This window comes from Nelumbo nucifera, chromosome 1 (genome assembly GCF_055504915.1).
Source record: "Nelumbo nucifera cultivar China Antique chromosome 1, China Antique-T2T, whole genome shotgun sequence".
Taxonomy (NCBI): Eukaryota; Viridiplantae; Streptophyta; class Magnoliopsida; order Proteales; family Nelumbonaceae; genus Nelumbo; species Nelumbo nucifera.
Genome location: NC_142649.1, coordinates 19,911,703 through 19,933,646, shown reverse-complemented (window position 1 = coordinate 19,933,646; position 21,944 = coordinate 19,911,703). Strand labels below are relative to the sequence as shown.

At 39.8% G+C, this 21,944-nt stretch overlaps 1 protein-coding gene across 4 annotated transcripts in view; it reads left to right on the top strand.

The window, feature by feature from the left end:
- Positions 1-21,944, top strand: part of LOC104590739 (E3 ubiquitin-protein ligase RGLG3-like) — a 60,099-nt gene that overhangs the window by 21,504 nt on the left and 16,651 nt on the right. For all 4 annotated transcript variants that reach the window (XM_088895438.1, XM_010249484.2, XM_010249485.2 and 1 more), the window contains 2 exons: positions 12,151-12,230; positions 12,303-12,408. In XM_088895438.1, the coding sequence (XP_088751564.1) occupies positions 12,151-12,230; positions 12,303-12,408 (186 nt within the window). The remainder of the gene's footprint in view (positions 1-12,150; positions 12,231-12,302; positions 12,409-21,944) is intronic.

The following is a 21,944-nucleotide window of genomic DNA, read 5'->3' as shown; positions in this document are numbered from 1 at the left end:
TGTATTAACGTATGTAGTGTCTATCACTCCATTCAGCACCTTCTCTCTCACAAAGTGACAGTCAACCTCTATGTGCTTGGTTCTTTCATGAAACACTGGATTAGAAGAAATATGAATTGCAGCCTGATTGTCACAATAGAGTTTCATTGGAGTATTAATGTTGTATCCTATCTCCTGTAGAAGGTTCCTTAGCCACACTAATTCACAAGCAGTATGTGCCATAGCTCTATATTCTGCCTCTGCACTGCTTCTTGCCACGACTGTTGGCTTCTTACTTTTCCATGTCACCAGATTACCCCCTAGAAAAGTGCAATAACCTATGGTAGACCGCCTATCAGACATAGAACCAGCCCAGTGAGCATCAGTATACCCTTCTATTTCAAGTGTTCCACCACTTTTGTATATCAAACCACGACCAGGGGCCCCTTTTAAATACCTCACAATTCTTAGAACCGCATTCCAATGAGGAACCAGAGGTTTCTGCATGAACTGACTTACCACACTAACCGCAAATGAAATATCTGGCCGAGTAATGGTTAGGTAGTTTAGTTTACCTACAAGTCGTCGGTATCTACTAGGGTCTTCAAACACTTCACCCATATCATTGCTCAGCTTAATATTTGTTTCCATAGGTGTTTCAGCTGGTTTAGCACCTAACAAATCTATTTCCTCCAGCAAATCAAGCACATATTTCCTCTGACACAAATTAATACCGTGCTTAGACCTTGCTACTTCTATCCCCAAGAAATATTTCAATTTACCAAGGTCTTTTGTTTGAAAATGTTCCTGTAGAAAAGTCTTCAACCTGTCAATGCCCATTTTATCAATCCCGGTAATAACAATATCATCTACATACACCACCAATAGTATTTTTCCTGCCGGAGAGTCATGACTGAAGACGGAATGATCAACTTGGCACCGTTTCATACCAAACTTCTTTACCACCTCACTGAACCTACCAAACCATGCTCGAGGAGACTGTTTAAGCCCATATATAGCCTTCTTGAGTCTGCATCCGTTACCATCCTCCCCCTGAGCAACAAACCCTGGTGGTTGCTCCATTTAGACCTCCTCGAGCAAATCACCATGCAAAAAGGCATTCTTGATATCAAGCTGATATAGGGGCCAATCATACATAGCTGCAAGAGAGATCACAACATGAACCGACCCTATCTTAGCAACTGGGGAGAAGGTCCTTGTGTAGTCAATACCATAGGTTTGGGAGTACCCTTTTGCAACCAATCGAGCTTTTAGGAACTCAACACTACCATCAGGCAAATACATAACAGTATAAACCCACTTACAACCGACAATCCGCTTCCTAGGAGGAAGAGCGGTGAGTTCCCAAGTATGATTATGAAGTAGAGCTGAGAGCTCTTCTTCCATTGCACGACACCACCCTAGAGAGGCAAGGGCTTCCTGGACATCCTTATGAACAACAACTGAGGATAACAAAGAAATAAACTGGCGATGGGAAGCGAAAAGGTGAGTGAGTGAAACATGATTAGAAATAGGATGAAGGGTGCAAGTGCGTTTACCTTTCCGTAAAGCAATGGGAAGATCAAGATCAGGTACGGGGTTCGGGGCTGGTGTGGAGACAACTGCCGAATCTGTCGACGGTGATGGAGTCGGAGGAATAGCAGCCGGTACATGTGGGTGATGTGTATACACTTGACGGATAGGTGGGCGTTCAACAGGTGGTGGCACCGGAGGTAAGGACTTGGTCACGGCTGGAACAAGGGGAACAGAATCAACAACTGGAAGTGGAAGAGGGGGAGGTGATGAGGAAGAAGAACCATCATCGGACCCCAAGAAAAGCGGAGTAGATTCAAAGAAGGTAACATCAGCACACACAAAGGAACGGTGAGAACTAGGATGGTAACACTTATACCCTTTCTGGGTCCGAGAATAGCCAAGGAAGATGCACTTAAGGGATCGTGCATCTAACTTGTCGTTCCCGGGGCCCAGATTATGGAGGAAGCAGACACACCCAAATACCCGGGGAGAAAGAGGAAACAGAGACAAGGTGGGAAACAAGGTAGTAAATGGGGAATGACCATCAATGATAGACGTGGGCATCCGATTAATCAAGAAGCAAGAAGTAAGCACTGTATCACTCCAAAAGGGTTTGGGAACATTCATGTGATGCATGATGGATCGGGTTGTTTCCAAGAGATGACGATTCTTTCTCTCAGCCACCCCATTTTGTTGTGGGGTGTAGGTACATGAGGTCTGATGTATAATGCCATGTTGGTCCAAGTCTTGAAATGATGAAGATAAATATTCACGGCCATTATTAGAACGAAAAATTTTAATGTGAACACCAAATTGATTGCGAATCTCAGTATAAAGTTTCTGGAAGATGGTAAACAATTCACTTCTTTCTTTCATTAAATAGAGCCATGTCATCCTTGAAAAATCATCAACAAAAATGACAAAATATCTATATCCATTGTATGACATCACTTTATAAGGGCCTCAAACATCCGAGTGAATCAAAGAAAAAGGACTCGACACATGGTTATCAACTGTAAAACTAAAGGGAACATGATGGTGTTTCCCAAACTGACATGACTCACAATCTAAAACAGAAAGTTGACTCAACGAAGGGACCAAAGATTTCAAAACTTTCAGCGAAGGATGACCAAATCGACAGTGCCACTGGAGAGGAGAGAGAGATGACTGGAGAGCTGTTGATGTTCTTCAACCACCATCAAGATAATACAATCCACCAGCTTCATGCCCTCCACCAATCTTCATCCCCGTTTTGAGATCCTGAAAAACTCACATAGAAGGGTAAAAGGTAATGGAACAATTAAGTGACTTGGTCAGCTTACTAACAGACATAAGGTTAAACGGAAATTTAGGGACATACAAAACTGAGGATAGGGATGTAGGGTCCAGGTTAACATTACCAACACCACAAATGGAGGATGTGGAACCATTAGCAAGGGTAACGGATTGTGATGTTGAGAAATGAGAGAGGGAAGGTAGCCATGTTCTGTTGAGATGTGGATTGGACAAACCTCTCATACTCATCACGTGGAACACTCACCATCTCCTTCCTGGAACTATCTGTGGATGTAAGAGGCATCTGATCAGCTGACGATTCTCTTGTCTGGAATTGGAACTGGTGTCACTAGTCATGGCATGATTGACCCAGGTTGAGGGTGGACCATGCAAGTCATAGCAATAATTAATGGTATGTCCATCCATCCCACAATGAATACACCTCCTCGGATCTGAGCCACGTCCTCTACCACGGGCTCCCCCTGAATCTCTACCTCTAGTACGAACACTACCACAGTTATAGGTAGGTCCACCACCACCACTCCGGCCATATACTGGACCACTGCTACCACCACGGCCAGACTGAGCTCCCCGAGCTCCACCTCTACCACCACGACCCCTTGACACTGCAAAGGCTGATATCTGAGACATTAGAGTTCTCAGTAGATCCAATAGGAGTCCTCCGAAGTCAAATAAACACCTCTTCTAAAGAAGGGAGAGCTGATCCTCCTAGTATCTGAGCCCGTACTGGTTCACTCAGACTTCAGCCCCACCAAAAATCGAGTCATGTCAAGCTGTTTTCTCTGTTGTTGCTGAATTTTGACATCAGAAGTGAGGGGGTGATAAACATTCAACTCATTACAGATGTTTCTCATACTAGTATAGTACTCCTCAAGACTTTGATTGCCCTGTTGCAGATTAAAGTATTCCTGATACAGCTGATATACTCTGGTTGTATTGTTTTGACCAGAATACAACTTCTTAGCATGGTCCCACACATCTTTGGCAGTGTCAAGAACATGAAATTTACACTAATCTTGGGTTCCATACTATTCCATAGCCATGTGATAATCTGTGCATCCTCTTGTTCCCAGTCTTCATACTCATGAGAATGAATGGAGGGTTTTTCCTCCCTTGTGTGTTTCACCTTCTTCTTTGCCTTCAGAAAAACTTCTACAGATTTAGCCCAAGGTACATAATTCTCTCCATTCAGTTTAATGGAGGTCATTTGAACATTCAAGTAGTCAGTAGGTATCATCATATTAGATTTGCTATCACTGTTATCTCCCATTGCTGAATTCTGTTATCATTGAATTTGGCACACTGCACACTGTTTGAGCACACTGATCACACTGGTTTCAGCACTTGTTATTGCTGAAGACTGCACTCTTTTACACCACAAACCCTACCCTACAACTACTTGAAATCTCACTACTATATGAGCACCACACCTTCGAATCACACACAAAAAAAAAACAGCATAAACCCTAGCACACTACAGTCTGAAATTCCATCATACGATTTGAAACATAATTCCTATTTGATTCATAACAGAAAATATGCACAGAAATCTCTTACCTCATCACTTGAAAGACAAACCACACGAGAAGAAAATCAGTCCACACAAGACACCTACTGCACCACACGAATCAGCCCTCTTCTCTTCATCGATTAGGGGAGGGCTTCTTAGAAACCACAGCAACCGACCACACAAGACACAACTGGAGGCATATAAACCTCCAAGGGAAGAGGGCGACCACTCCTTTTCAGCCCTTTCCCTTATCTCCAATCGATGGCAGAGAAATCAAGTGAAAACCCTAGATTGAGTGCGCAGAGAACAGAAATCTAGGCAGATCCGAGTTGCTTAGTTTGCTCTGATACCATATTAGAATTTGGCCTGCCTTTGAGTTCTGTTAGTCTGATAACAGTCAAGAAGAAAGAGGAAGAAAGAGGGAAGAAAGAGAGAGAGAAAAGAGGAGAAAAAGAGAGAAGAAAAGTTTGGTTCGAATTAGGGTAAAAATCACACCCCCATTCGGCAAGATATGTTTTTATATTATTAACAGAATGGAAAAGACACATGTGCCCTTATTTAAGTGAGGGACACTAGTTCTAATATAATATTATAGATCAACAACCTCAACATAAGTATAAAGACAGAAATACCCCTACACTAACAGACTGTTCTTCTTCTTCTTCTTTCTCCCTCATTCTCTACTAGTTTGAACTGCTGAAGCACAATTGTTAAAACATGGCATCAGAGCCATAAATGAAGGAGAAGAAGGTTGCGATTTCAAGTTTTCCATCCTGCGACTTCAAGTTTTCCCTCCTTTTTTTTCTTCTTCTCTGGGCTGCGAATTTGAGGTACACAATCTGATAACTGCGGCATCTGTTTATTTTTTTGAGGACTGCCACAATCCCTATTACAAGTGTTAGGAAGGTGCGGCAGCCCTAGGATATCGGTCTAATACTGCTGTCACCATGTGTGACAGCCCTAGTCATGTGGTGGTGTTTGTGGTGTTTACCCTCTACTGAACAGTTTCAAGAGGGTTTGTGTGTGGTTGCTTGAGTTGCTGTCATGGCAACTAATATTTCTGGGTTGTCAGTAGTGGTGTGAACAGATTTTTTTTTTTTTTGCTGAAAGGATTGTTCGAATATCTCTGCCTAGTAGTTTTCATCAATGTTTTAATTTGGATGGTAGCGAATCTGTTTGAAACATTCAGTTCCTAACCTGAATGTTGGTTTACATCAAATTGTTGATTGTGACTAGTTGTGAGATTGTTATCAGTGTTTTGGAGACTGCCGTAGTGTTGCCTTGACAGCAGTATTTGTTTGGTGACTAAGAATTCAGCATTAGAAATAGTAGTGGGGGACATAATGGCAGCAACTGGAGATGGTTCTAGTGATCAGAAACCGAGTGTGATGATCCCTTCCGACTATCTGGGTGTGCAGATGACTTCAATTAAACTTGGTGGTGAGAATTATGTGTCATGGGCCAAGTCAGTGGAAGTTTTCTTCGAGGCAAAGAGGAAAGTGAAACACGTTAAGGAAGATAAACCATCAGTTGACTCTCTGGGGTTTGATGACTGGGAACAGGAATATGACCGAATCATGACATGGTTATGGAACAATATGGAACCCAAAATAAGTTCCAACTTTATGTTCTTAGATATAGCTAAGGACATATGGTAATATGCCAAGAAGTTTTATTTTGAGCAGGATAATACTACAAGGGTATATTAGCTCTATCAGGAGTATTTTGATCTACAACAAGGGAATAAAACCCTAGAAGAGTACTATGCTAGTATGAAGAACCTTAGAAATGAACTCAATGTCTATCATCCCCTCACTCCAGATGTTAAGGTTCAGCAACAACAGAGGGAGCAACTAGATGTCACTAGGTTCTTAGTGGGGCTGAAATCAGAGTATGAACCAGTTAGGGCCCAAATATTGGGAGGCTTTACTCTTCCAACACTCGAGGAAGTTTTTGCACGGCTTCGTAGGATTTTTTTGGGATCTACAGAGTCCCACACCGTCTGGTAGATCAACAGTTGTGATAGCCAGAGGAGGTGAATGTGGTACTAGAGGGGGAGGACATGCTTCCCGAGGAGGTCGTGGTGGTTCCATATTTGGCCATGGTGATGGTCGTGGCTCAGGGGGAGGCCGTGGTAAAGGAAAAAGTAACTCTACCAGGAAGTGTACCCATTGTGGCAGGGACGGACATTCAGTGAATTTCTATTATAATCTCTATGGCCCACCTTCTACATGGGCTAATCATGCAGTAGCTGGTGGGGTTGATGTCAGTGATAACCAACAGACAGATCTAACACCTTCCACATCTACATCTGTTTTCGGGATAGAGATGATGAGTTTACCGCGCGATGAGTATGAGAGGTTCCTCCAGGCTACTTCACAACATACTACAGCCACCCTTGCACACTCAGGTATAGCTTGTCTGGCATCCAAACCCTCTCCTTGGATTATTGACTTTAGAGCCTCTGATCACATGACTGGGACTCCAGGTGTGTTCTCTTCCCTCTCTGAAACTTCCACATCTTAAACAGTTACCCTTGCCAACGGTTCCTCTTCTCCCATCTGCGGTGTTGGTAATGTTGACACGACTTTTCTTTCTTTATCATCTGTTCTATATGTACCTAAAATTTCCATTCAATCTTATGTCAGTCAGTAAATTAACTAAGACCCTTAATTGCTCTATTACATTTTCCCCTTCCTTTTGTGTTTTTTAGGATCTCAAGACGGGGAAGAAGATTGGTGGGGGGCATGAAGCCAGTGGATTGTATTATCTTGACGGTGGTGGATCGTCAGTTGCACTTCAGACTTCACTCACTCCTCTACAATGGCATTGTCGGTTGGGACATTCATCTCTCAAGGCACTCAAGATACTGGTTCTGTCTTTGAGTCATTTGTCGTCTTTACAGTGAGTCGTGTTAATATGGGAAACACCATTGGGTTTCCTTCAATCCTAGAGTTGATAGTCGTATGTTGAATCATTTTGCTTTAGTTCATTCAGATGTTTGGGGTCTCATTAAAATAGTCTTATAATAGTTACAAGTATTTTGTCACTTTTATTGATGATTGTTCAAGGATGACATGGATTTATTTAATTAAAGAAATGAGTGATTTATTTTCCATTTTTCAAAAATTCCATGCTGAAATACGTACACAATTTGGTGTTCCAATCAAAGTTCTTCGTTCAGATAATGGTTGTGGATATTTTCTTACTTCCTTTCAACAGTATTTAGAACAACATGGCATCATTCATCAAACTTCATGTGCATCCACTCCTCAACAAAATGGGGTAGTTGAACGAAAGAACCATCATCTCCTTGAAACTACTCGGTCTATTCTTCATCATATGAGTGTTCCTAGACGATTTTGGAGTGATGTTGTGCTTACTGCTTGTTTCCTTATTAATCGGATGCCTTTCTTCATCCTTCATGGTTAGTCTCCCTTTTCTATTCTATTCCCCACCTTGTCTCCCTTTCCATTAACACTCCGGGTCTTTGGCTGTGTGTGCTTTATTCACAATCTCAGTCTTGGGTTAGACAAATTTGATGCATGCTCTATTAAGTGTATCTTTCTTGGCTACTCTCGGACCCAGAAAGGGTATAAGTGTTACAATCTCATTATTCGGAAGTTCTATGTTTGTCCTAATGTCACCTTTTTTGAGTCTGTCCCCTTCTTCTCGAGACCTGAAGTATCGGTATCCCCTCCTTTGCTTCCTCTTTCTCTTCCATTCTGTGATCCCGTTCCGGTTGTTCTAGTTGGGGCTGACCCTTCACCTCCTCCAGTGTAGATTCCTACTGAACGACCACCGATCTGGCACATGTATACTCATCGACAGACACTGGCTCCTCCTCCAACTTCTACCTTGTTTGCGGATCCTGTTGTTGCTCCTGTCCCAGAACCTTCAGAATTTGATCTTCCCATTGCTTTACGGAAAGGTAAACGTAGTTGTACCCTCCATCCCATTTCCAATTTTGTTTCAGTCTCTCGCCTTTCCACTTCACATTGCAAGTTTGTTTCACTGTTGTCATCTATCTCTATACCTAAGAATGTCCAGGAGGCCCTTACCTCATCCGGGTGGCGTCAAGCAATGAAGGAGGAAATCTCTGCTCTTCAGCATACTCAAACGTGGGAGCTCACTACTCTTCCTCCCGGTAAGCATGTTGTGGGTTGTAAATGGGTGTATACTATTAAATACTTGCCAGATGGCAGTGTGGAGCGTTTGAAGGCCAGACTTGTTGCTAAAGGTTATTCGCAGTTGTATGGGGTGGACTATATAGAGACTTCTCTCAAGTGGCTAAGATTGGCTCTGTCTGTGTCTTAATTTCCCTAGTAGTTATGTATGATTGGCCCTTGTTTCAACTTGACATTAAAAATGCCTTCCTTCATGGTGACCTTATGGAGGAGGTATATATGGAGCAACCACCTGGGTTTGTTGCTCAGGGGGAGGATGGTAAGGTGTGCAGACTGAAAAAGGCAATTTATGGGTTGAAACAATCGCCTCGTGCTTGGTTTGGGAAGTTTAGTGAAGTGGTGAAGAATTTTGGAATGAAACAATGTCAGGTTGACCACTCAGTGTTCAACTATGATTCAGAAGCTGGAAAGATTTTATTAGTGGTTTATGTGGATGATATTGTCATAACTAGCAGTGACAGATTGGGGATTGATAAACTAAAGGTCTTTCTGCAAAACCATTTTCAAACAAAAGACCTTGGGAAGTTGAAGTATTTTTTGGGTATAGAAGTTGCCAGATCAAAACAAGGTGTAAACCTGTGCCAAAGAAAATATGTTCTTGATCTGCTAGATGAAACAGGACTGTTAGGTGCAAAACCGGTTGAAACTCCCATGGAATCAAATGCTAAGTTGAGCAGTGATACAGGGGAAATATTTGATGATCTTGGAAGATACAGACGATTAGTGGGGAAGCTAAATTATTTGACTATCACAAGACTAGACATCTCCTTTGTAGTCAGTGTGGTGAGCCAATTTATGCAGAACCCTCGGATACCTCACTAGGATGCAGTTCTTAGAATTGTAAGGTACCTGAAGGGAGCTCCAGGCCGTGGGTTATTGTACAAACCAGGAGGAAGACTGGAAGTAGTTGGGCATACAGATGTAGATTGGGCAGGCTCAATGTCGGATAGAAGATCTACTACAGGTTATTGCACATTTCTTGGAGGAAATCTTGTGACGTGGAAGAGTAAGAAGCAAACCGTTGTGGCAAGGAGTAGTGCTGAAGCTGAACACAGAGCCATGACACATGCTACGTGTGAATTAGTATGGCTGAGGAACCTCCTATAAGAAATCGGATTCTCCATGGATAGACCTATGAAATTGTACTATGACAATCAAGTTGCACTTCACATTTCATCTAATCTTGTTTTTCATGAGAGAACAAAGCACATAGAGATTGATTGCCACTTTGTGAGGGAAAAAGTCCTTACTGGAGAGATAAGCACAGAACATGTGGGATCAGGTGATCAATGGGCAGATTTGTTTACAAAAGGCTTAAGCTCAGGGAGAGTGAACTATATATGTAACAAGCTAGGATTATATGACATATATTCTCCAGCTTGAGGGGGAGTGTTAGAGCTATCCGAATAAGGGTAGATTAGTCGTTTTATTCAGTTTAAGTTATGTGCTTATGTGGCAGTTCTAATATAGACATCCTGTCCCATACTTAAGTGGGGGCAATTTAGTCATTGTACAGTTAATTAGAACCACTAATCTACATTATGGTCGACTGGTAGGGAGAGGCTATCAGGTTTGACTGTTCTTCTTCTTCTTTCTCCCTCATTCTCTACTGGTTCAAACTGCTGAAACACAACTGTTAAAACATGCCTTTTTGAATGGAGACCTTCATGAAGAAATATATGCGTCTCTTCCTCTAGGTATGTATGTATGGTAAGGAAATGGCAAGGAAGGTTTGTAGACTAAGGAAATCTCTCTATGGGCTCAAGCATTCTTCACCAAGGTTCAAACTATCAATACACCCTTTTAAGGGGTGTATTGGTACTTTGAACCTAGCACTCTTTCATTTTTTAGTTTCTTTTTCAAAATTTTAGAGGGGGTGAAAATGATGCTATTTAACATTTTCTTGACAGTTCAGCTAGTGGGTCGACAGCTTTATGGGCCCAGTTTTCTTTTATGTTTTTATGTTTGTTATGTTCCTTTAGTTGATTGGCCTAAGCCCACTTGTTTTTATTTCTTGTTTTATATTTCTAAATTAGTGGTCCCTCTCAGCCCAGCTGCCCTATTAAGGGCTATTTCATATTTTATACTGCAGATTTACATATAAATAGAATTGGAGGCAGCTACAGAACTTTTTGCCTCTCCTCTTTTTGTTCTCTTACTCATTCTCTATTTTTTCTTCTTCTTCTTCTTCACAGAAACCTACTTCTTTCAATTTCTTTCAGCAATCTGCCTTGATTTACCAATTCCCTACTCATTTAAAATTGACTTTTTAAAAAACCTTAAAAATATTGTATCAGTGACATGTTGATATGTGTCGAAATTTTGATCCTTGGTCTCCACAAGCTTGGTTTTAGAGTTTCCTTATTGATCTTATTGGGGTTGGCTATACAGATTCAATTTGACAACACCCTCTTTATAAAAAGGAGAGATGCATTGGTTATTATTCTTGTTGTATGTTGATGATATTGTTGTTACTAGGAATGATGTGGAAGAGACTAGGAATCTTGAATACTTTCTTAGTACTGAATTCGAGATTAAGAATCTTGGTGAGCTATGATACTTCTTAGGTATTGAAATGGCAAGGTCCAAAGATGTCATTTTCAGTTCATAGAGGAAATATGTGCTTGACTTTGTTGATCGAAAGAGGTAAACTTAGTGCTAAACTTGTCTCCACTCTAATTGATGCTAATCCTAAGTTGTCTACCATGGATGGGGAGTTGTTGGCTGATAGGGGAGTGTTTTAGAGGCTTGTATGCAAGTTGTTATACCCATGTATCATGTTACCTGATATATCTTGTGCAGTGATTGTGATCAACTAGTTTATGCATGTTCCTAGAGACACTCATTTGGTTGCTTTTTGAGAGGATCCTATGCTATTTGAAGGGATCTCCTGGAAGAGGCCTTTTGTTTGCTAACCATGGACATAGGAGGATAGAGGTTACATGTAGATTGGGCAGGTAATATTGATGACGTGAAATCTACATTCGGATACTATACCTTGGTTGTTGGTAATCTAGTCTCTTGGAGAAGTAAGAAGCAAAATATAGTGGTAAAATATTCAGTAGAAGTGGAATATAAAGCAAGGGCTCATGGAGTGTCAAAATTATTGTGGCTTAGATCTCTTCTAGAGTTGGGTATTAATTATAACAAACCAATTATGTTGTATTGTGAAGTAGCTATCAATATATCTCATAATCCTATTCAGTATGATAGGACCAAACATATCGAGGTAGATAGATACTTTACAAAAAAGAATTGCATCTGGTGAAGTCTGTCTATCATTTGTTGCTTCAGAGGAGCAATTGTTAGATATTCTTACTAGGGGAGTTCCAAAGGCTAAGCTGCAACATTATGTAAGCAAGCTGGGTATGGTTGATATCTATTCTCAGCTTGAGGGAGCTGGGAAACTGCTATGGTTCTTTCCTCTAAACCCTTCTCTTCTTCTTCTTCTTCTTCTTCTTCTTCTTCTTCTTCTTCTTCTTTCTTCTTCCTTACTATTGTTCTAGATCAGTTTCTCTTAATTTCTTTGATTGAATAAACAGATTTATTGCAGTTTTGATCAATGACTCTTTACAATTCACTGCTGTTCATTTTTTTCCACAGATTGCTAATATAATTTATTTTTTTACATTGTGCACATAGGTCACCAGGAGTGTTGATTTACCACCTGGAAGGTTTAGTCCACAAGAACAAGCAACTATCAATTCTATAGTTGCTGCTAGGTAAAACATTCTCATGTGGTCAATTTGCATCAGAACTATGCTCTTTTTCCTAAATTATATTTTGATACACAGTCAATATCCTCTCTCAATTGTTTTGGTTGGAGTTGGAGATGGACCATGGGATGAAATGCAACATTTTGATGATAACATTCCTCACCGGGCATTTGATAACTTCCAGGTACTTATGTTACGATGGTGATAAATCTGATTTACTTTTCAATTCATTTTTTTTTTCTAATAAGGTCTAACATGCATTGCCATTCTAATACTCTTTCTAATTCAATTGTTGTCATAATCTGTCCTTGATTACAAGTTTAGTAAGTCTTGCATGCAAAGCAAGAAAGTTGGTTGCTTCCTCTTTTAGAGTTTCATGCTTTTACTGTTTTTTTGTCCTACCATTCTCCATTTTCTATTTGAGTTGGGCTTAATTTGGCTTTGTTTTCAATTTGTTAATCAGAGAGGCTGATAAGTTATGAGATCATGGTCTAGAAAATAAAACTATTTTTTTAAGATGAAAGAAAAAGCTATTTAGAACCATCATCCCATAAGGATAAAGCAAATTGAAATCTAACACATGATTCAAACATCAATGTCATCAAAATTCCTGCTGAATGGGCTCACTGGAGTTCCCAATTTATTAATGTGCAAAATACAGAAAGAGTATTGTTTATTCATCTATTGCAACAACTAATAGCCCTAATTTGGCACAGAAAGAGTATTGTTTATTCAAAACTCTTTAACATTGTACAGCGCCAATGCTTGCACTTTGCATTGTACCTATAGTGTTGCCCTTTGAAAATTTTTCCATTGACCCTAGAAGCCCTACATGGTATCTTCAGTTAAGAGTCAAAGAGCATCAATGCTTTAACCCAATGTACCACCATCATTTAGATACTACAGTTGTTGATCACCAAATCCAGTTAAGACTAAGAAGAGGAAGAAAGAGTAGAGAAGAAAGAAGAGAATAGTACAGGATATATTTGGTTGAGTAATGCATAGTTAGAGGAGTCTCCAACCAGCCTCTGATACATGGCATGATCCTCTATAAGCTTCCCTTGATAGCACATACTTCCTCTTAGATTTAGCTGCCTCAATGCCAAAAAGGTACCTCAACCCACCAAGATTCTTAATCTCAAATTTTAAGTCTAAAAACTACTCAAGCAAGATCATTTGTTTCATTTCCATACATCATTTGGTCATCAATATACACAATGAGTATGGTAATCAATTAACCATTCCTTTTAATAAACTATTAAGTGTGCACGTGCAAAGCACGTGACAATTCTAGACAATGATAATGATAGTAACAATGTATCCAAGATTTTCTATAAACTTTATGTATTTTTTATTTTTTTGTTTGTATATTTTTTGTTTTTTATTATTAATTGGATGCAAATTGCAAAATACAAATCTGATTACATAAACACCTCATCCAAATATGTGATAATTGAATCGAGTTGTGAAGTTTCAAGTATCATTGACAGGCCTACCTGCTTGGCTAGACTCTTCTTTTTGTAATATTTTATCTTTTTGCTGTATCTTTTTTTCTTCATTTATAAAAAAAAATGTAAGATTTAAATAAAGGGAATTGAATGAGGGGAAAAGTAGTAGTTCAATTTACAATTTAAACCTTACAATTAAATAGAAACTAAATTCAAAAATGAGTATTTTAGTCAAAAGAAAATTCCACAATCTTATTCATATTTTTAATAGTAGTGTAAATATAGAATTATAGATGTGTTTAACTTTTTCTATATTTTTTTTTGTATTTCTGTGTGTAAAAATAATTATGGTATGTCACACTTTTTGCAAAATTTATGTATTTTATATTTTCTTATTTATTTATGACATTAAAGGTTAACACATTTGACCCAAAAGTTGAACTATTGATCTTTGTTAAACAACAAAATAATTTAGGGGCTGTTTGGCAAGTTTTTTTGGGAAGATCTTCTAGTAGCTCTAACAATCGAAAGATGCATTGATCTTTTGCATGAAGATCTGAGCAGCCCGAAACTAGTTTGGCTATCATTTGTCTTTCTGTGTCTTTCCATGCGAGAATAAAGTGACAAAGATGCGAAAAGCTCCATTTGGAGCTTCCCGAAATCAGCCCAAAATGGGCTTCTTGTGTCTTTTTGGTGCACCAACTTATGGCAGTTAGATCTGTTATGGACCAAACGGAAAAAGACCGCGGCACGGTCTACCCAGCTTGTAAATAGCCGAAAGATGCGCCAAACAGGGCCAATTTTTTGTTAGCTCTAAGTTATGTATTTCTTTTCATTATCAATAAAAATACTTAATGTTTATTACTCTTATTGTTTTTTAATTTGATTAATAAAAATATCATAAATGTGTCTAAATTTTTCTACATTTTTGTAATTTTCTATGTTTATTTCTATTTTTAAAATTTTAGTACTTGACTATGACTTCATAGGTTGATGTTGATCAAGTTGATTTGGATGGTTGAATTTCTTAGCCACCACTTGGATAAAGAATGGTTTTGTTTTCGTGTCAATTTTAAAATATATGGGTTTATATTGTTAAAAATTTTGACATAGATCTAATTAGTAACATTTATTAGTGAAAAAACAACTTAAATATAGTATTTAATAACAGAAAATGAGAGTTAATACCTTAAGTATAAGACTTAATGAGGGATTAAATGAGGGGGAAGTTATATTTGAAGTTGAATTTTCAATCCTTCCAATTAGAGATGTACTAAATACACAAATATGGGCATTTTAGTAACCATTAAAGCTAGCATTAAAGCTGTAATAAAATGACTTTTATATTCTTTTTCAAATAAGGAAATAAAAGGTAATTTTAGTCCAAAAAAACTTTCACTCTGCATCCACACTTTTATATATAGTTTAGATTAGACTTGTTCATGGGTCGAGTAGCCTGATGGCTCAGCCCTGCCCGACCTGTTATAAGTCAGGCTTAGTCATAATTTTAGGCCCGCGAGCTCGAGCTCGGGCCTAAAGCACCAGGCCCGACTTTTTTTCGGGCTGGGCTCGGGCTTTCTCAAAAAAGCCTGGCCTAAGCCCAAGCCTGACATAATACTATATATTAAATAATAAAAAATATATAGTGAGATGTTTATTATTTTTGAGTTTTAAAGGTTTTTAATATAAATAAAACACTTTTTTATTGAACAAAAAAAGAAAAAAATTTATGTTTTCAAATTTTTGGCCAGGCTCGGGCTCGGTTCTGAATGTATTTTGTTGATACATAGACAAAGCCTGACCAGAACCTGGCTCGACCCGGCCTATGAACAAGTCTATTATAGATATAGTATGGTCATATTGTTGGAAGGACTAGAAATCAAGTTTTAGACGACCGAACCAGGTTTGGTGGCTGGCCGAATTTTTAAATTTTTTTAACCCAACCCGGTAACTGATATCCCGGTGATTTTGAAAATTGAAATTTTGGGATCAATCTTGCACTGAACTGGACTAGATTTGAAACCCAAATTAAAGTTGATCATACTTGATATGGAGACCATAGTGTGCAGCTCCCAAAGTGGTAGTTCATACCCAATATAAGTTCAAAGTCGGTTTCCAACTAAAGATGGCGTAGTGTGTATGTAAAGCCAATTCAATAACATTGTTTCAGCAAAACCGGTTCCTAACTTGTTTGGATCGATGTGGGCATGTGAACTTGATATCCTCTGATGTTTTTCTTGCGAAAACACAATAGAGAACTGATGGAAACCAGTCCCTATCACAGCTAAGTCAAATTAGGGTTTTTGGGAGGCAAGGGAGAAGAGAGCAAGAGATTGGATAGAACTAGTGAATTTTCCCCTCCCCTCTTAGCCTTTATATAGAGCACTCTCCTAGTCTAATTAGGAGATTATCCAAATCCAATTTGGATCATGACTTTATCTTTAATTGATAAGCATTATCTTCTTAAGAGAATGGGTGCTCCATACCTAGATTTGTGCTCATTTTCAACCCAAATCACATAAGTTGTCATGTGATCTCTTAACTAATCATATTAGTAAAGGGCCTTAGGCCAATTTTTTAATGGTTCACGTCCCAAAGTGTTGCATGGCCACTTTGGGCCTGAATATTGTATGGTGTGGAACCCACAAAGGTCTCACACAAGTCTATAAGGGTTCAGCCCTACCTTTGAAAGAGGTTAGGCCAAATTCATTGCTTAGGGGTAGTGAACCCCTGACCCAATCACTTTGGGCTCAGTTTGGGCCCAACATTTATACATTGATCCTAGGATTCAGCCACCCTATGAAGACCCAAGGGCAATGGACTTATTTAAGATAAAGCCCATCAGGTAATTAGCCCTGTAATGGTCTCTTACACCTTGCCTCTTGGCCCATAATCATCGAAACACTGTCCACAAGGAAGGATCTCTTCCCTGATTGAAAAATGCAGTGTCACACTCTCTGCTTGGATGAATCCCGGGATTAAAACCTTTTGCAAACATTTTCATAAAATAGTAATATAACATTTAAATATATTTTGCAAATCAGATTTCAAATATAGTTAAAATCCACTACCGGTAGTTTAGGTTTCTATTAGAGAGAGTGTAAACCCTGATATTTACTTTGTCTAACAAAGGGGCCGATCCTATCACTATATCATCACCCACTCAAGTAATTTCCTAAACTACCCCAACATACCTAGATATTTAACCCTTAATGGATTTCACTGGTTGGTATATCGAAGACAATTCAGTCCAAAACTTAGTGCAGTATCATAATTGTAAATAGGTAAACTAGTCCTATTCAGTTCTAGGTTCGAAGTATGAATGAAGAAGAGAAAGAGAAGAGGAAGAGTTCGGCTAGGAGAGAAAAAGTCCCACAGCCTAGTTGACCCACTTTGTATTTATAATATATAAGCTGAATTACAAAAGACAATATTGTCCCTTATTAGAGATGGGACACGTAACTTAAACTTGAATAAAATAGACCATTCACTTTTAATTAGATAAACAAAAGACCAAAATACCCCTGTACCGTCGAATCTAACACTCAAGCTAGAGAATATATGTCATATAGTCCCAGCTTGCCACATATGTAATCTACTTTGCCCCGAGACAACCCCTTTGTAAATAGATCTGCCCACTGGTTTCCTAAACTTACATGAGATGTAGTTATCACTCCACTGATCACTTTTTCTCTTAAAAAGTGGCAATCAACTTCAATATGCTTTGTTCTCTCATGGAAGACTAGATTAGAAGAGATGTGCACAACAGCTTGATTATCACAGTATAACCTCATGGGTCTGTCGATTGAGAACCCCATCTCTTGTAACAAATTCTTCAGCCATACTAGTTCACATGTAGTATGAGCCATAGCCCTGTACTCAGCTTCTACACTTCTCCTTGCCACCACTGTTTGTTTCTTGCTCTTCTAAGTTACCAGATTGCCACCAAGGAAGGTATAATATTCTGTAGTTGACCTTCTGTCTGACATAGAACTAGCCCAATCAGCATCTGTATACCCTTTTATCTCAAGAGTTCCTCCACTTTTGTATAATAGACCATGACCCGGAGCACCCTTCAAACACCTAACTATCCTTAGAACTACTTCCCAATGAGGAACTCGAGGATGTTGCATAAACTGACTCACCATACTTACAATAAATGATATGTCTGGCCGTGTGATAGTCAGATAGTTCAATTTTCCCACCAACCTCCTGTACCTTACAGGATCATCAAACTCTTCACCTGCATCAATACTCAACTTAGCATTTGGTTCCATAGGTGTTTCGGCTGGTTTGTCTCCTAACAACCCTATGTCTTCAAGCAGGTCAAGGACATATTTCCTTTGACATAAGTTAATTCCATGTCTTGACCTTGCAACTTCTATTCCTAGGAAGTATTTCATCTTACCTAGATCCTTCGTGTGGAAGTGATCCTGTAGGAAGTTTTTCAATCTGTCAATCCCATTGCTGTCACTACTAGTTATGACAATATCGTCCACATACACCACTAGCAAGATTTTCCCGTCTTTTAAGTCATGGCTGAACACGGAATGATCTACCTGGCACTGCTTCATCCCAAAGTTCTACTTTGTTGAATCTACCAAACCACGCACGTGGAGATTGTTTCAGCCCATAAGTTGTCTTTTTAAGTTTACAAACTTTACCATCTTCCCCTTGAGCAACAAACCCTGGTGGTTGCTCCATATATACTTCCTCAATCAGATCACCATGTAGGAAGGCATTCTTGATGTCAAGTTGCAAGAAAGGCCAGTCATACATTGATGCTAATGAAATCAATACCCAAACTAAGCCAATTTTAGTCACAGGAGAAAATGTCTCCATATAGTCAACACCATACAACTGAGAATAGCCCTTGGCCACTAACCTGGCCTTTAATCATTGGAAGATACTTCACTGTTGTAATCTCTCATGGAGAGTGGGAGACGAGAGAGAGAGAGAGGAAGAGAAGAAGAGGGAGATACGATTGAGAAGGAAGAAAGTTACTACTGGCTGCCGCCAGTTCTTTATTTATATTAACTTAATAGAAAGAACAGAAATTACAAGTATGCCCCTGGCAGCACACCCTAGAACCAAACTAATAAGAAAAAAAAAAGACAAGTACCTAACTAACAGTATCTTAAGAAGTCAGCCTACTAACAGCAACTATACACTAACAATTAAATAAGCCTTACAACACTCCCCCTCAAGTTGGGCTGAATATGTCTATTGTAGAGAACACTGATGTGGGCCCCACTGCAGTGGTCCCCACTGTGTTCGTAGGACAGCATGTGTAGTTATTTGTTTCAGTTATAGTAGTGTCAGTTTTGAGTCAGTTTGTTAATTCAATTGTTGTTTATTTCAGTTTTTATTTACTTTATTTATCGTGTAAGTACTAAGGGCAGATGTGTCCTTTCCATTATGTACTGAACATAACCTATAAATAATAAGAGAGTGGCGGCGGAAGATCTGTTAGAATCTGTCCCTCCTTTCAACCCCTTGTGTTCTCCTGTTCCTCTTCTATTCCTTCTCCTTTCTCTCACTTCTCTTCTGTTTTGTAAACCTAAAACCTATTAGGATTCAGGACTGATTACAGTCTTGATCTTCTACTTGGTATCAGAGCTTATCTAGGGCTTCTCATGTGTGTCTAGTCCAGCCGACCACATGAGGACTAGCTAGGGCTGGAAGCTTATGAAGACGTATTCGGTGGCTGAATCTTGGAGATTACCAGAAGAGGTTCGCAGCAGTTGAAGACTTTCCGCGGCTTGCAGAGAGCTGGTAATCAGGAAGCAGCAGCGAAGGTTAGGGTTCAGGTAACCCTGGAAGGCAGTAAACTGAAATCCATAAGTAAGTTTTTTATTATTGAGTTTCAGAGACTGCAATCAGTCGAGATAGGTTGGACCTATCTAGAAGGAGAGGCCGAACTGTTTTTTAAGTTTGTTTCTAGGGTTTGACTGTTGGGCCGAACCCCCCCCTCTCAGAGGTGATCAGTTTTTAGGGTTTCATATTGCCCTACGACAAGTCCCACTTGTGCGGACTGCTTGGAGAGTGCAGTTGAGCACTTATTTCAGACCTACAGTTGAAACCCTAATTTTGCTCTCACAGTAGTGGGCCCCACAGTAGTGATTTCAGAAAAATAGCATCTCAGATTGACAGGCTGCCTGGTACTATGCATGCCGATTGATTTCAGGTCAGATTTGAGTTGATTTCTTGCATATACTGTGATAGGCGATTGATTTCAGATCAGATTTGGGTTGGTTTCAGATCAAATTTCGGATCAGATCAAATTTCAGATCAGATCAGATTTCGGATCCGATTTGTGTTGGTTTCAGATCAGATTTCAGACCTGCTTGTTTTACTCTGTTTTCTGGTTTAGTGGCTCTACCAGTTTGTAGCCACTGATTCTTGATCAAAGATGGAGTTTAAGGGTCAGGGAGAAAGTAGTTTTGGAAACAACAGTTATGGTAGTGTATCTGAAATCGGGTTTCAGATTACAACTATGAGATTTGATGGGTCAAATTACTTGGAGTGGGCTCAATCAGCCATGATGGCTATTGGAGGAAGGGGAAAACTGGGTTATCTCTTGGGAGATGTGAAAGAACCTTCCAAGGAGGACCCAACATACACCAAGTGGGTTCAAGAGAACTATTTGGTTATGGCATGGCTGTGTAATTCTATGCAGCCACATATCAGCCGAAATTACTTGTGGGCAAAGACAACCAAAGAGATATGGGATGTTGTGAAAGAAACCTATTCCCAACCCCTTAATGTTGCCAGAGCCTATGAACTGAAGTGTGAGGTGAACAACCTTAAACAAGGAGAGAAGCCAGTTTCTGTCTACTTCTCTACCTTGAAATCCTTGTGGCATGAGATTGACCATCTAGAAACCCTTGAGTGGGAGAGTCCCAAAGATGCACAGACTCACAGAAAGCAAGTCGAGACGAATAGGGTATTTGAGTTTCTGGCTGGTTTGAATCCAGAATATGACATTGTGCGACAACAAATATTGACAAGAGATAGTGTGACCCTTTCTCAAGCATACTCCCTGGTGCATAGTGAAGAGACCAGGAGGAAAGTCATGATGCAGCCTCAGCCCCCTTTCCCAGCCTTGACAGCTATTAAACCTAAGCCAGGGGGTAATCCAGAAAGGGACCGGAAGAAGGAAGATAAACGGGATCTGGTATGTGAACATTACAAGAAACCCAAGCACACAAAAGATACTTGTTGGAAGCTACATCCTCACTTGGTCCTAGCAAAACTAAGAAATAAGAAGGGTAATGCTCATGTGGCCGTGAACACTGATTCAGCATCCTCATCAGGCACATCCCTAGAGACTTTAGCTACTGTTCGGGCTGCCCTCATACAGTTGGAAAAGGAAGTTGGGAGTTCAGCTCAGCCATCTCAGTCACCATCAGCTCCTGTCACATCTGCATTTGCACATTCAGGTACTCGAGCCTCAGCTTACCATGCTTCAGCTCCAGGTAATACTGACCACTGCTGGGTAATAGATTCAGGTGCATCCGACCATATGACTAGCTTGCCATCATTGTTCACCTCTTATCACTTGTCCTCTGGCCGAGATAGAGTATCCATTGCTGATGGCTCTCTTGTTCCCATTTCGGGCAAGGGGGACATCAAGCTCTCGGATACTATCTCTTTATCTTCTGTCTTGCATGTTCCTAAGCTTGATACTAACCTACTTTCAGTTAGTAGTATTACCAAACACATGGACTGTTTAATAACCTTTTTCCCTGACCGATGTGTTTTTCAGGATTTGGAGACGAGGAAGGTGATTGGGACTGGCCGTGAGACGAACGGGATCTATCTGCTTGGAGAGAGTTCTCGTCGGGAGGAGTCAGTGGATAAGAAGTCTTTTGTTTCCCAGTCTGTGAGTTCGGTTATGCTTTGGCATAACCGATTAGGTCATTTGTCTTTTAAGTCTTTGAAGAGTTTGTTTTCTGCTTTATTTGAGTCTGTTGAGTTATCAAAGTTGAGGTGTGAGAGTTGTGAGTTTGCCAAACATTGTAGAACCTCTTATTCTTTAAGTAATAAAAGGAGTAATTCCTCTTTTGATATTGTGCATACTGATGTTTGGGGGCCATATCATATCTCTTCTATGGGTGGGTACAGATATTTTCTACTATTTGTTGATGACCATACCCGCTTTTCTTGGGTCTATCTTATGCGTTCTCGGGATGAGGTTCCTGCTCTGACCCAAAACTTCCATCAGATGATTCTCACTCAGTTTGGGGCCAAAATCAAAGTCCTTAGATCT